At 41.2% G+C, this 16,846-nt stretch overlaps 1 protein-coding gene across 2 annotated transcripts in view; it reads left to right on the forward strand.

The window, feature by feature from the left end:
• SCFD2 (sec1 family domain containing 2) overlaps nt 1–16,846 on the forward strand; it is a 306,279-nt gene that overhangs the window by 197,791 nt on the left and 91,642 nt on the right. The window contains exon 6 of one of the 2 annotated variants that reach the window (XM_075930433.1): nt 173–560. The exons of the other annotated variant lie outside the window; for it this stretch is intronic. Within the exon in view, the coding sequence (XP_075786548.1) occupies nt 173–342 (170 nt within the window). The 3' untranslated portion in view covers nt 343–560. Of the gene's footprint in view, nt 1–172; nt 561–16,846 lie in introns of those variants that run through there. 2 annotated transcript variants of the gene reach the window in all.

The raw sequence follows: 16,846 nt of genomic DNA on the forward strand, positions 1-16,846 counted from the left end.
TGTAGGATCTGATCTTGGAGCTGAATATCCTCATTTACCATTCAAATCCAGAGGATTAGGGAATGCTCACTGCACTGGGCCCATTGATTAAACATTATCATGTTAGATTACTCTTTTCTACTTCACTTTCTTTGTGAAACATCTTAGTCTCCATCATTATCTTTTTCTGCAGTCCCTCTGACTTCTGACATCCTTTGGAATTACCAGTGGACAGCACTTTTCATATTTGTATCAAAAGAGTTAAGAACAAGGAGGGATTCCGACAGTCACCAAAATCGCTTTGAAGTGAAAAACTCAACAGCATCTCTAGTTGCATTAGCATTCATGTTTTCAAATGCATAGTCCTTTAACCTCTCTCTATTTTTTATCCTGGGATCCTGGCATTCAATTGTTTAGACAGAATTGTCCCAGTTCTGTAATGCATTCCATCTGCTGACTTGGCATCATTATCCAAAAGGTGTCACTTGGTTCCTATCTAATTGTGCACTGTGCCAAGACTGGAGGCCTTGCAGAAGAACAGACTATCCATTTCATCTCCTGGCAATGTTTATTTTATTTTAGCAAAACAAGATTGTGCTGATTTATGTGAAAGGAGAGAGATTGCAGTTTTGAAGGAATAAGAAGACTATTGAAAGTGAGTTCTTCTTTTACTGAAGGAACAAATGATTATACTTCAAAAATGTTTTATGTTATTTTTCATCAGAATCTGAAACAATTATCCATGTGTTCTGAGTTGTGTCATACAGTACGTGAGCATGAATTTAACTATGATATTTGAGTCCAACTTTGCATTCTTTTAAGCTCTACAACACAGCTGTCTTCCTCAAAACAAATCATTGTAGATTTAGCCTCACAAGTCTGCACTGAGAATGTGTGTGTGCGTGGCTGTGTGTTTCTGAAACAGCACCAAATGCTAGGTTACAATCACATTCTTATCTTTACATTCAAGCAGTAAGGCATTGTTTTGAAAAGAAAAATCCCCTATTTCTTACCCCCAACATATTTTACTACACACAAAATATGATTTGGAAGAGAAGAACAAAGTGTTATTTACCTTCTGTTTTAAATATTTTAAAGTTAAATGCTACACTGTACTTGGGTATGTTGAAACAAAACTTTTGTGGTACTACATGACAGTACCTATTTAAAATAATTGCTAAAATATGTTGAATATTTAGCACATATTTAGCCTGACCTTAACATTTGCTAACAAAATGGCACTTATTTTGCAAAAAAAAATGCAAACTCTACTTGTGCAGTAATTTTTAAATCACCAATATATTTTGAATAATATCTAGTCGTTGAACAGCAGTTGTCATCAATACATTTCAAAGCACTTTACAAAGGAGGTGTCATTTCTAATTTTACCGATGGGGAAAACTGAGGCAGAGGCCGTTACGTGACTTGCCCCAAGTCACCCAACAGGCCATTGCAGAGCCAGGAATAGAACCTAGTGAGTTCTTGTGAGTTCCAATCCCAGTCCAACACAAACATCAATGTCCATGAATGCACATGAAGTTAATAATACACATATTTTGTTACATACACAGGCCTGCTATCTGAGAGAAGTTTGGGGACCTGGTGCATCATGTTCCCTAGACCTCCACCCTCACCCATGCTGATTTCACTTTATTTGCACTGATTCTATGAACATTTTGTGGACCCCGTGAACCCAAGACACTTGTCCTCTCCCCTTTATGAGCATTATACATATATTTTGAGGGTCACAATTTGCACAGTTATCCTTATGCGGTCTCACTGAAATCAATAAAAGTGTAACTGAGAACAGAATCTGACTATTTTTCCACAGAAATATCTGGACATCTTATTCCGGCATTATTGTAAGTGGGGCAGACTTTTTTAAAATTGAGTGTCCTAACTTAGGAAGCTGTAAAAGCACACTAGACATATTGGTCCAAATCCTGAGGTTATTTAAAAGACAGTGTAAGATACACACCAATAAGTGTATCTATAAGTGTACATAACCCCCCAAGATCAAAAGGGTGAAGTTGAACTGGGGTTGGAAAAGGGAATGCTAGCATTCAGTGGAGATCAGAAGCCATAAAATGAAATAGCCTCTTACTCTGACACACTGGGTGGTTTTCAGGCCATTCCCTTCTGCATTTACTTTGTATCAGTTTACTGGTGTATGAATTACATCACCAGTTAAGTATCAGAGGGGTAGTCATGCATCTGACGAAGCGAGTCTTTGGCTTATACTCCAATATATATGTTAGTCTATAAGGTGCCACAGGACTCCTTGTTGCTTTTGCATCACCAGTTAAATCACCCAGGATCTGACCCAGTATGTCTAGCACACTTTTAGTGCACCAAATTAAAGTTCAGTCTCAGCTACAAACTAAACAGAACTAAAATTAAACTGACAGAATCTTTGAAGGAGACATCAGCGATGGTAAGTCTTAGGTTTTTCTGTGGCACAGAGGCCTTTGCTGGTGCAGAGAAGTATAATTTACGTCTCCCTGCTCCAGCACTAGGGAACCTAGCCCTAACTTTGCAAGTGTTATGAATGATTGTTTCTTACCATCACCCAAGGCCACTTGAATATTTTTTCAGAATATGTTTTGTTTTAGGTATATCTGTTGAAAGCCTTTATAGTGTCATTAAAGTAAGTACTTCTGGAAAAATGAGACTAGTACGTAGACTTTGTGTTTTAAGACATGTACACCGCACTTAGGAACTCCTGTTTAAAAAATGAGACATCTGGTTCAAAATAATAGGTTGTAGCCTAGAATTAGACACGTTATAGGTGACCACATATAGGAGGGGAATTGCATGCTAATTTCGTACATTGATGATTAGGTTCAGAAGGACAGTAGCCGATGCGTGTTTTGTGTGTTTAGAATATTCATATTAACTCACCGAACCAAGGGGTGATACTCCTATTTGGTAAAAAAAAGACAATAAAAATTAGAGGGAGGCTTCTGAGACTGAACTTTTAACCTTTGAGCTGTACATCCCATTCAAATAATAACTAGCAGGGGTGTGGAACAAGCTGCAGAGATGTGGGGAGTGATGATGCTACAGCTCAGCCACTAAAGATCTATTGCATTACTCTAAATTAAATCAAAGACTGGGGGAAGGTGCCCAGTTCCTCTCTCCTTCTCTCCTTCCCCCTTGTTTTCTTGGGCCACTTCTTAGAAAAAACTGGAAAAGATGAACAGTTACTTCAATGTAAACACGAAAGAATTTAATCATATTTCTGTTAAGTATCCAAGAATGTTGACCTAGATTTAGTGGAAGTTGAAGAATTCAACTCTGTTATCAGCCTACTTTATTTTACAAGACAGGATTTCTGTCGTAGCAGCAGCACAAAGCAGAGCACATTAGGGATGTTAAATTTAGTTTAATCAACTAATTGACTAGTTAGTTGATGTCTCAATTAGTCAATAATTGAAGGAGTTGCAGTGGGATTAGCTCCCGGCCCTGGCAGGCTCTTAATACATTTAAAAGGCTGAAGCGCAGCAAGGGAGGGCCCAGTACGAGGTAGGACATCTGATTCCCAACTCGTGCTGAGTACCCCCACTGCGCTTTAGCCTTTTAAATGTATTAAGAGACTGCTGGCTTTTAATTCATTTTAAAGGCTGGAGCAAGTGGGCGGCGGGGGAGGGGGGACCCAGCGCAAGTGGGACCAGCTGATTCCCAGCTCACGTTGGGTCCCCTCCACTGCACACCATTCTTAAATGTAAAAGAGCTGGAGTGCAGTGGAGGGGACCCAGTGTGAGCCAATAATTATAACTGGGACACTGATTATAATCAGCTGTCCCACCTGCTGTGCTTCTGATTTTTAAATGTATCAAGAGCCAACAGGCTCTTAGTACATTTAAGAAGCAGAGGCGCAGATTCTGGGACTGGGCATGAGCTGGGAATCAGATGCCTCTCCTGCCCCCTGCAGAGACGGTGCTAGGGGAAACCAGCTTTTAAGTGAATAGGTGATATCACACTGGCTTCTTGAGTTCACTTGGAGGCCACTGTCCTCTTTGATGTTTGGATATTGAACAGGTACAGGTGTGCTGGGTTTGGTTCCTAAATTCATGATTTCTCTGGACTGAAACTCTGAAGACAAGTGCAGATCCTGACTCTGGTAACTGCATACTAGGGGACCTTAAGCAAGTGATTTCACTGAGCCTCAGTTTCCCCATATTTGATAAGAGGATAATCACATTGACCTTCTTTGTAGAGTACTTTTGAGCTTTATGGAAGAAATGTAGTATATAGGAGCTAGGGATTATGTTTATTTTAATATTCATGTTAACTAACTAAAGACTAACTCTTAACAGAGTTGAAAATAGTGGAAACGGCTGATTAAAAACCTCCAAAAAAGACATATGGGAAAATATTCTGTATAATGTCCATTTCCTTATCAATTCTGAGTAGAGGGGGCTGTGCTCACATTTGTGGCACAGCACAGACTGGATTAAACTCTGACAGTAGTGTTCAAATAGGCTTGCAAATCATGGAAGAAAGGAAGCAGAGCTACACCCTCCTCTCTGTCTGAGCCAATGGAAACCATTTAACAGAGCAGGGAGAAACTGGAGCTGTTGAAAACATTGGAGTGGCAAAGGGATTAAAGACTGGAAGAGGGAGGGCAGCTCTCTGCAGTTCTCTCTGCACATCATTTGGTTGTCTGAAGCCTGTCTGGCAATGCCACAATCGGAATGGGTGTCTGGTGCTATCTATCATACTGCTCATGAGGCTATGACAGCAGTTTCTCCTGTCCTTTAGCAGCTTAGATACATTTGCTGGCTCTGCCTTTTCCAATCCACTACACCATCAACCCCAGCTGCAAATCTTGCAAGGCTGTCCTGTCTCCATATGTACTGTTTCTCCATGCCATCCATTTGCCATGTCCCCCATGGGAATTTCAAACTGTCACGCACCTTCCAAAAACTTGAGATGTGCAAATGTCAGAGAGGATGGGACCACCTCTTCATAGCCATATTTTTACATTGCTTCTCTTTCCCTTCAATGCTTATTTATGGGAAAACATGAAATATGGCCCAAGGCAAATATCATTGCCACTGTCCACATTGTCTGTTTAGAACTCCTTGCTCATCTCTGCCAGCAAATAAATCATTGCACTAGTGGGAAGGATACTTTCAATCTCACTTCCTTGGTCAACAAGTTCAAGTCTGAATAAAAAGGGTTGAGATGCTTTCAGAAAAAATAAAATACGTAGGATTTAAAGAGAAAAGAATTTTCAGACTTATAACTCAATTTATTTTTCATATATTCTAATAATTTTATATGACATTTCAGAATATGTATCTCTGATCTCTTCAGTAGTTAAGAAGATATTTTTTAAACAACCAACCTATTCTATTCTATTCTGGTCCTGTATTGGTCATAATAGTAAATCTGTGACATCGCATTTATTTCCATGACAACCAACTGTGATGTTGCAAACAAGGGATTATAGTCTTGTTGTGGGATCAAGCAAAAGGAGAACTTGGATTACAAGGGAAGAAAGTGTCTTTTCAAACACTCATGTGATATATTTGCAAAGGGAATATAGAAAAAGAATAGCCAAATACATTTCTCTAACTAAATGTTCTCATTTTTCAATTTTGTATTAGTGTGAAAGTACCTCTTTGAGATCCACAACAGCAACAGTGAAGCTTTTTAGCCTTGTACAAGGACTTATCTCAAACATCTAAGCTTGAACTGGCCAAACATCTGCATACCAACAAAGGCAGCTGTCCTTCATGATGTTAGATAAGCACATACTTCTTTTGGCCAGCGCTTACCAGAAGTAAGCAAGAATGCAAAAACTGGCAATAAACTCAGAAAACGTGTTGCCACATCTTTTATTTCTTAATACATAGTGCCGCCTTGTGGACAAAATATATTACTGCTTCGTATAAATACTCTTCCCTTTCTTTCCTTTCTCAGGAAAAATGGCTAAAAGAGCAAGCAGTGGCAAGCACACTCAGAGATGTACCAAGATGTCTTTCAGACATTACAAATTAATAAAATTACTGTTTTGGAGTCTATTTAATATCTGTTTTAAAGCTCATGCAGTGTGTGATTTTTCAAAGGTGCCTAGCACCTCCTTTCCTGTTATTTCAAGAGGAAAGATTATATTTTATTCCTCAAAAGTGGTTGTCAAAATAGCTCTTCAGATACTCTCTTTTTTCCTCAATAAAATGTGTTTTACATCTAAAATTAAGGTAAAACATACATAAATACTAACAAATGCCAGACACCTCTCATTTTTACGCATGTGCCTGTGGTGCTAGGTATATGGGGCAGTTGTTTGTGGGGGACTTTTTACTCCTCTGTTTAAAAAGTGTACTGAGTAGGGTATATGCCTTGTAAGACTAACAAAATCAATTGTATTTTACAAATTAAGGCCCCAGTCTTGCAACATGTTGTTCAAAGCTGGACCACAAACTGATTGTCCTGACTTACAGAGTCAGTCATAGATTCATGTCCCTTTCTCCCCTAATCTAAAAATAAATAAAATTGTAAAATAAGTTGACTCCAAAGAGGGTGCAATGCAGTAATGAAAGTTGGGTATTCTAGCAATGCCCAGCAATGCTACTTAACTGAATACTAATGACCAATTGATAATGAGGAAGCTTGCCTGTCAACATAGGTATTTGTCATTGTTAATAGTGACATAATAAACCTATGAAACACAGAGAAGCTTATGTTAAAGTGGGGGAAGGAAGTCAAATAGGCATGACTACATTATTACCAGTTCATTATTCTGTTTTGCTCGTGTGTGCATATTTTAGCAAATTTGCTTACCGTTTATAACATCTTTTAAGAATTTTGAATGTTTTCAAAAGTAAACTGCAAATATGTTTATTGCTATGATGAGGGTTCTTTCAGACTGTTAGTATCAGTCCAAGTGTGGTGGAGTTCAGTCTAGTGAAGGCCTCTTCCTGTCATAAATAAGATTACTTTCATTTAGCTTGTGGAGTGTGTTATTCCTCAGAGTAATGAATTTCCTCTGTGCCTTTGAGCACATAAACATGGTTTTCATTAGGTTTCTCTTTTAAAAAAAAACTGAGTAAAATTAATAAAATGACAATTAACTCCATAAATGCAGATGTGTTTTAACTGTATAACTGAAATAGGCTCATGATCTATACTGGGAAGAGAGTGCTTCAATGTAAAAAATAAAATATCAACAAAATTAAATAATTCTGTAGGAGAAGTTGGATTCTGTTTCATGAGCATTACAGAAATAGGTGGAAAATCTGACTTAAAAATTGTTTCTTAGGGGAAAAAAAAGAAAAAAAAAGAACATTAGATTAATTGTAGACCAGACAAATAGCCTCAAGCTTTCTACTTAATATATAACACGTGTGATAATACTAGATTCTACCCATATATTTAGCATTAGTATTGCAACTAACCGTTTTAATATTGCTTCTTTCTTCACCAGATATTTCTCTGACATTTTATAATGAGGTATGCTGACAATTGCTAATATTTCACTGATAAACATATCCCTTGATAGTTAGACCCTGCAATTCATAAAGTCTTCATGTACAGTTTGTATTTGTGGCTTGGAATCTCTGTCAAGTGGTGAATAACTACAGCATCATTGTGGTTTTCTCATAACTAACAGCATTTCTATTTTTAATCACCATGCATGAATACATAAGTGAGAAGGTTTTGTATTCTTAAGGCTTCTGCAATTTTTCCACTTCTCCAATCAAATTAAAGTGGTAGAACTCTGTAATACCAATGTTAAAATATATAATGCATGTTCTTTTTGTATTTTGAAAAAGACAACTGAGATCACAGAATGCAAATGTATGTAATTAGGCAGCTATTCAAAAAACCAAATAGATTGGGAACACATCAAAATTAAGATGCTAAAAATTTACCAGATACCAAAAGTTGAAAGCAATATTATTGTAGTAAATTAAACTGTTTACACGTTGCTATTCTTGAGTATGTACTTGTAGTCTAAACCATTCTAAAATTTGTATTTCTAGAAAATCAGATTTTGGTACCTAGCTTGCCCTTCTTTAGGCAAATCTAATGCAAACAACTGAAAGGAATTAATAGAAGAATTGATGCTGTTAGTATTGACAGAAAAGAATAGCCTACAAAGATAATCTGCATGCATGCAGAAATGTGAAATGTCATCTTCATACCAAATCGATGCTTTCAACATAAATCTTTTGCTTTTCTTATTGCTCCCTTTATTAGTTAATCCCCAGGAATTCAGTCAGGAAAATTCTGCCAGTTCTACCTTAAGAGACAATTTTAGTCTAATGCCGACCTTATAGATAATGTTCCTTGTTGCAGTCTAAGTATTGCAATGCCTTTGGTGTAAAAGTGCAGATGGTTTCTATTTAAAATTATAAGTCTAAAGTTGTTTAAGGAGCCGATCTCAGTTATGGATGAAAGTTGCTGGTTGAAACCTCAAAAGTAGTGGGGAAAAAAAGCCTTAAATACAAATTTTCATTTCCCTTAGCTTTTGGGCAGGAAATTGTTTTTGGCTTGTTTTGCAGTGAAGATAGAAAGCACTGCACATTAAAAATTTTCTATACTTGCTTAATATTTGCTCACTAGTGTACTATTCCCTAATCAAACCCCTCTAGACTGTAAATCATGTCCACTATGTCACTGTTTTGATTGGAAGCATGAGTTGTACCATTGCAGATCTCTAGGGAGAGTAAACTTTTGCAGCTGCAGAAAGCTGGAACTATTTTCTTATATTATTAAAGGAACCTGAGGATTTTTTTATGTAAAGATGTAGTGAAATTCATAAAGTGCACAGAGATTTAGTATGAAGGTTTTATTACAAGCAAGGCCCATAACAATACAACGCTGGTAATAGAAACTGAATTGTTCTAATTGTCAAACCAGCAAACATGTAAAATTATAGCCCCTCTCTCCTCCCCTTTCCTCCATCTTGGGAGAAATGAAATGCAGAGTCACAAATTATTTCAAAATGTTAAAAATTCGGTCTGACTTAAGGTCCTGTGTTCCTGCTGAATTACAGCATGAATGTTTCATCATGACATGTTGTGGAAATCTTTACACATAGTTTCGTTTTCCTGAAGATATTTATGTGTATTGCTTTGATATCTGAAATTCAGTTATTAGACATGGAACCAAAAGGGTAAAATATTGACTTCACTGGAACAGTAATGTAAGGACTTGAGTTGACTTAATATTTTTGCCTATTAAAGAATTTCTAGAGATAGATAACTTTCTCTTCTAATGGTGTTCTAACCTTATTCTTGTGATTAGATATAATGATTGTTAAGAGAAATTCATCCATGATTCATGTAATTCTGCTGTCTGAATAGACAGATCCCATGGTTGGACTACTGCAGTATTTATTCTCATCTGCTTTAATAATGTTTTAGGGCTTGACTAATTAAAGTAGTTCTATAATCATTCTGCGACTTTGCTGTCAACAAATCTGAGTATATGGTATACCCAGTTTAAAACAGGGGAGAGTGGAATTATACGAATATTAAGGCATGTATAATATTGAAATATGGACAAATAAAAATCATTCCTGTTTGATTGCCAGAAGATTTGATAATGTTTTGACATTTAAAACGAGTCTTTATGTGTAGTGAAACAGTATCAGCTTTTACTGCTTCCTCATAACAATATCTAATGGCCATGGTGTCCAATCATTAGCTAAATTTCACAGCACCGTTTCTTCAAATGTAACTACTTCTCTGTATGACTTCAACCTCAGAATCTTACTACATGTATCTTTTCTCTTTCCTTCTACTGCTACAAACTATGTAAGAAAGTGTGTCAGATAGGATAGAATCATAGAAATGTAAGTCTGAAAGGGACTTCAAGAAATCATCAAACCCCCTGCACTGTGAGGCATGACCATCTCTGAGAGGTGATTCTCCAACCTCATCTTACAAACCTCTATTGAGGGGATTCCCCAAATTTCCTTGAAAGTCTATTCCAGATTTGAACTATCATTATGATTAGAAAGTTTTTTTCCTTAATATCTTGCCTAAATTGTGTTTGCTGTAGATTGTCAGTTATTTTCCCCTAACTTTAGAGGACATGGAAAACACTGGATTGCCATCCTCTGTGTAACAGTCCTTCACATATTTGAAGATTGTTATCAGTTCCCATTTCAGTCTTCTTTTCCAAGATTAAACATGCCCAGTTTTTAAAACCTTTCCTCACAGGTTTGGTTTTCTAAACCTTTGATCATTTTTGTTGCTCTCCTCAGAACTCTGTTCCAATTTGTCCAGGTCATTTTGAATTCTCATCCTGTTCTGCAAAGTGCTTGCAACCCCTCCCAGCTTAATGTCAGCAGGAAGTTTTATAAGCATACGCTGTACTCCATTATCTAAGTCCGTGGTCCCCAACACGGTGCCCGCGGGTGCTCGGGGCTGGCCTGGCCCCGGGCACATGGCGCGGCGCTTACGGGGAGCGTCGGCCCCGGGCGCGCGGCGCTTGCGGGGGGGGGGGAGGTGGGAGTGCCGGCCCCGGGCGCACGGCGCTTGCGAGGGGGGAGCGCCGGCCCCGGGCGCGCGGCGCTTGCGGGGGGGACGGGGAAGCGCCAGCCCCGGGCGCGCGGCACTTGCGGGGGGGGGGGGGAGTGCCGGCCCCGGGTGCACGGCGCTTGCGAGGGGGGAGCGCCGGCCCTGGGCGCGCGGCGCTTGCAGGGGGGAGGGGGAAGCGCTGTGCGCGTGGCTATGGGGGGGCCCCGGCCCCCTGGGCAAGTGGCTATGGGGGGGGCCGCCCCCGGGCGCGCAAGTGTCCCCGCCCCCTGGCGCCCGGCGGGCGAACAGCCACGCCCCCTGGCACCCGACAACCTCAAAAGGTTGGGGACCACTGATCTAAGTTATTAATAAATATATTGAATGGCACCAGACTCAGGATTGACCCCCAATGGAATGTCACTAGTCTGCCAATTTGACAGTGAATCATTGATAACTCCTCTTTGAATACAGGCTTTCAGCCAGTTTTGCAGTATATTAACTTCATCTAGACCACATTTCCCAAGTTTGTTTGAGACTGTTGTGTCAAAAGCCTTACCAAAATCAAGATATATCTTGGCTATCTTTCCCCCTATCTACTAGGCCAATAACCTTGTCAAAGAGGGAAAATAGCTTGGTTTGGCATGATTTGTTCTTGACAAATCCATCCTGGATAGCTTTGTAAGTACTTACAAATGGATTGTTTATTTGTTCCAGTATCTTTCCAGACATTGAAGATAGGCTGGTTGATCTGTAATTTCCTGAGTCCTCTTTGTTCTCCTTCTTAAAGACAGGTACTATATTTGCCTTTTTCCAGTCCTCTGAGACCTCACTTGCTCTGCAGGAGTTCTCAAAAGATAATTGCTAACGGTTCCAAAATTACTTCAGCTACTTCCTTAAGTATCTTAGAATGATGTATCTTACATCAGGCTCTGCCAACAGAAATACATTGTACTTATCTAAATATTCCTTTACCTATTCTTTCCCTATTTTGGCTTATATTCCTTCCCCCTTGGTGTTAATATTAATTGTGTTGAGTATCCGGTTACCATTATCCTTTTTAGTGAAGACTGAAGCAAAATAGGTATTAAAAGCCTCAGCCTTCTTAATGTCATCTGTTATTAGTTCTCTTTCCCCACTAAAGAATCATAGAATTATAGGATTGGAAGGGAACTCAAGAAGTCATGTATTCCAGTCCCCTGCACTCCTCAGGACTAAGTATTATCAAGACCATGCCTGATAGATGTTTGTATAATCTGCTCCTAAAAATCTCCAGTGATCTTCCACAACCTCCCTAGGCAGTTTATTCTAGACTACCCTGACAGGGAGCTTTTCACATTTTTCATTATCTTCTAACCATTTGCAAATCAATTGCTTAATTCAATTGCTTAAGGATTGGAAGGGACCTCGAGAGGTCATCAAGTCCAGTCCTCTGCCCTCATGGCAGGACTAAATACTGTCTAGACCATCCCTGATAGACATTTATCTAACCTACTCTTAAATATCTCCAGAGATGGAGATTCCACAGCCTCACTGGGCAATTTATTCCAGTGTTTAACTACCCTGACAGTTAGGAACTTTTTCCTAATGTCCAACCTAAACCTCCCTTGCTGCAGTTTAAGCCCGTTACTTCTTTTTCTATCCTCAGAGGCCAAGATGAACAAGTTTTCTTCCTCCTCCTTATGACACCCTTTTAGAGACCTGAAAACTGCTATCATGTCCCCCCTCAGTCTTCTCTTTTCCAAACTAAACAAACCCAGTTCTTTCAGCCTTCCTTCATAGGTCATGTTCGCTAGACCTTTAATTATTCTTGTTGCTCTTTTCTGGACCTCCTCCAATTTCTCCACATCTTTCTTGAAATGCGGTACCCAGAACTGGACACAATACTCCAACTGAGGCCTAACCAGCTCAGAGTAGAGCGGAAGAATGACTTCTCGTATCTTGCTCACAACACACCTGTTAATTATTTGCTCCATTATCTTTCCAGATACTGAAGTAGAGGATTACCTTTTCCAACATCTTTCTCTTGCTCCTAATACATATGGATAGAGCCCTGCATGGATATAAAACTTGCATATGCATCTGATCTACGATTCACAAGCATGGTCCATGTATATCCACAGATATAAAGCAGACAGCCGCCGCCCGCGTCCTCCGGGACGAAAAAAGCTGCTCCGCATCTCCCTGGTCTGCTGGGGGGGAGACGCGCCGCGGTCCCGCCGCCCGGGTCCTCCGCGGCTTTGCTCCACGTCTCCCTGGTCTGCTGGGGGGGGCGGGACCGAGACGCGGAGCAAAGCTGTGGAGGACCCAGGCGGCGGGATCACGGCGCGTCTTGGTCCCGCCGCCCGCGTCTCCCTGGTCTGCTGGGGGGGGGGGCAGCTAGTGCGCCCCTCCCAGCAGACAGGCTTTTCTCGTGGACGCCTGTGGTAGAGCAGCTAGGACGCTGCCGGTTGGTCCCGCAGCGCCGCTCCTCGGCACTACTGGACCAACCTGGCAGCACCCCAGCTGCTCTGCCCCAGGCGTCCCCAAGTCAGCCGCTGCTGAAACTGACCAGCGGCTGACTACAGGAAGCCCGAGGCAGAGTTTCTCTGCCCCGGGCTTCCTGGATTCAGCCGCTGATCAGTTTCAGCAGCAGCTGACTTGGGGACACCTGGGGTAGAGCAGCTGGGGTGCTGCCGGGTTGGTCCCTGCAGCGCCGAGGTGCGGCGCTGCGGGGACCAACCCGGCAGTGCCCCAGGAGCTCTGTCCCAGGCGTCCAGATTCAGCTGCTATTCAAACTGATCAGCAGCTGATTCCAGGAAGCCCGGGGCAGAGAAACTCTGCCTCGCGCTTCCTGTAGTCAGCCACTGGTCAGTTTCAGCAGCGGCTGAATCTGGACGCCAGTTCCTACTTAAGTACAAATTCAACTTAAGAACAAACCTACAGTTCCTATCTTGTACGTAACCCGGGGACTGCCTGTATTATTAATAATAATAATAATTATTATTATTATTAACAACAACAACAACAATAATAATAATAATAATAAATAAACCCACACATTATTCCTAAGCCTTTCTTGGGAAACACCTCTCTAATATTAATGATTAACACACAGTGGATCTGATTCTCATTTGCAGTAAGGCCCCTTTAAACTGTTCCAATTAGAATAAAGGCGTGTCAGCATAAAGAGAGTCAAACCTGTAATATTTTACATCTTCAAGGTGCAGTACAAACTTTAGCTTCTTTATGGTTCTAACATCTCTGTGAGGTAGGCAAATACTATCTTCACTTTACAGATGGAGACACTGAAAGACAGAGAGGTTAATTGACTTGCCCAAAGCCACACCGCAAGTTAATTGCACAGCTGGGATCAGAGCTCAAGAGTTGATTTCTTGCACTCTTATGGCTAATTCACTACATTAGGGGATCCACTGAATTAAAAACATACATGCACCTATTCTGATTATTCTGGGTGTGTTCAGAGTATGCCATGAGGATTGTGGGAGTAAATTCACCCCTCCAGATTTTATAATGACCATGAAGCTGCAAAATAGCCCTCCAGAACCACTGTTCCAGCCGGAGGTCCATAATGTTGGCACAGATTCTGGGATTCTCCCCCAGTCCACCTCAGACAGCCTTTCCTATGCTGTCCTTCATTACTGTCGAGAGAATCCCCATCTGCAGTTGCATACAGTAATTCTACGCATGCAGCCTCCCAGCAATCCTTAGGCTGAGGCAGTGGACCTTAGTCTTTCTGTGCTTGAGTGAATTTGAACCAGAAGAAAAGGCTTTATAAAATCGAGTTGACAAATGCAACAGAATTTGCTGTTATTGAAAAGGTGTGTGTTTGTAGGGCAGCAAGGTAAATGCTGAACAGAAATACTCAGAATTCAACTCATGGCTGCTATTGTACAGCCCCCAAACATCTTTGTTCAGAAAATATTCTTTACTCCCACAGTTGCTTTCCAACACTGGAGTCCACCAGTGTTGTTCCTGAAACTTTCCCTAATCATCCAGAGTTAAATTGCAATCTGATCCCCATATGTAGTACACCCCTCTCCTGCCAAACTGTTTCTCTGTTTCGAACATTCAGTTGTGTTTTGCCTGTTGGTCATTGCGACTGCATCTCTTATTTTATTGGAATATGTTATGAAATGTCAGGCACCACAAACATCCCTAGAGTGTCAGTAACACCTATATTTAATAAGGTTTGCATGCTATTCTGTTAGTAAAATATTTTAGCATTTTGCATACAAATTTTACTATGATATGGTAGTTCAGTAATGCACCATGAGCAAAACTACTTAAAGAAGCCATTGGGACTCAAAGACATCATTGTTGTTTGTTTAACTGCCTTGTAAACCATCTCGAGAAGCATATAGTAGAAGACTGAGGAAACTTGATATACTGTAGCTTGTTACATTAGAGCCATTTTAATTTTTCCAGAAGCACTTCTAGCATTTGGTGCATAATTTATATTTATTTATTTTGTTTAAAATATTGCACCCTCCTCTCTTTTTAAAATATTCGAGGTGTCTTGTAAAATTTTAAAACACAACATATCAAAAAATAGAATAAAAGACCCCAAGAGGGGGAGCCTACTAAGATATACCGACAGGAAGGGTGCTCTCTCTCTCTCTCACACACACACAGCCCACCCCATCCCACCCCTACCAATAAAAGCATGGGTAAAAAGGGTGGCTTTAGCCTGATGATGAATCAATGCCAGTGTTGGCACCACACACATGTTCCAGGGGAGGGAATTCTGTAGCCTGGGAGCAAAAGCTGAGAACGCCCTGCTCCGCGTAGATGTCAGCCTTATCTCTATAAGTGGAGGAACACGGAGCAGTCTCCCTACTGATCTTATTCCCTGGGCAGCTTCATATAGGAGGAGATAATCCTTCAAGTACTCCGGTCCCAAACTGTTTAGGGCTTTATAGGTCATAACCTATAACGAGTTAGGGAGCTATTGTGCCCGGAAACATATGGAAGCCAGTGCAGCTGCCGAAGCACCGGCATAGTGTGCTCCGTATAGTGAGTATAAGTTAGAACTAGAGCAGCTGCATTCTGGACGAGTTGAAGTTTCTGAAGACTCTTCAAAGGCAGCCCCACATAGAGCGCATTGCAGTAGTCCAGTTGGGAGGTGTCAAGAGCATGAATCACTGTGGCCAAGTCATTCTTACTCAAGAAGTCACAGCTGGTGGATCAGCCAAAGCTGCCCAAAAGCACTCTTGGCCAACAAGGAAATCTGAGTTTCAAATGCTAGAAAGAGGTCCAGGAGGACTCCCAAGCTGCGCACCTGTTTCTTCAGGAGGAGCGTGACCCCATCAGTACAGGTAATACACTACATTCCTGTTAAGATGGCTTCCTGATCCACAGGACTTCAGTCTTATGTGGATTCAGCTTATTCAACTTCATCCAGTCTATCACTGCCTCCAGACACTGGTTCAGATAAGTCACCACCACACCTAGCTCCGATATCACAGAGAAATAGAGTTGGGTGTCATCCTCATATAGATGGGACTGTCCTCCAAATCTCCTTACGACCTCTCCCAACAGTTTCATGTAAATGTTAAACAGTATAGGGGACAAGATGGAACCTTGCAGGACCCCATAGCACAGTTGCCATGGTGTCGAGCAGCAGCTACCTAACTCCACTTCTGAAAGCATCCCGACAGGTAAAATTGGAGCCACTGCAAAACAGTGCCTCCAGTACCCAACTCCTACTAGATGCTTTACCCAACATTGCTCAGGTCTTTAACACTGTTTTTTTGGGGGAAAAAAATGAAAATGTACATGCTTAATTTGAATTATTGGTCTAGGGTGGGAGTGGGGCTAAAGGGTTCAATATGCAGGCTAACCTGGGGAGAGAGGACTAACCCAGCCCTCTCTCACCACAGCAGCTTGGGGCCAGAGGAGAAGTGCCTCTCTGTGGTCACTGCACCTCCAGAAGGTCCAGGTTCATCTACCCTCTGCGCTCCCCAGCCAGAGGAAGGAATGCAGCAAATTGTGCATTTTCCTCTTGCTCCCTAATTAAGGGGAACAACCAGCAATGTTCCTCTATGAATTGGGGGTGGGAGAGTGTCAGCCCCCCATGCCCTTCCTAAAGGGCATCTGCAAGGTGGGAGGCTCAGGGCTGGGGCAGTCCCAGATGGGAGGGGGTGCCCCCAGTCAGTCCCTTTCATCCACATGGTGATTTTTTTCTCTTCTCTTTGGTTTTATGAGAAGCAATCCCATTCCTGGCACATCTCATTTTCCTGGCACCACCAAACTGTTATCTTGCTTTAAGTTTTGATAGGATGAAGCTGTATAGTAAATTTGATGGTCCTAGCTCTTACTGTTTAGGAGGAGTTCTTGAACAGACAGACAAACTCAAATATATAGTAGATTTTGTGGGGGGGAAAGAA

This window comes from Pelodiscus sinensis, chromosome 5 (assembly GCF_049634645.1).
Source record: "Pelodiscus sinensis isolate JC-2024 chromosome 5, ASM4963464v1, whole genome shotgun sequence".
Classification (NCBI taxonomy): Eukaryota; Metazoa; Chordata; order Testudines; family Trionychidae; genus Pelodiscus; species Pelodiscus sinensis.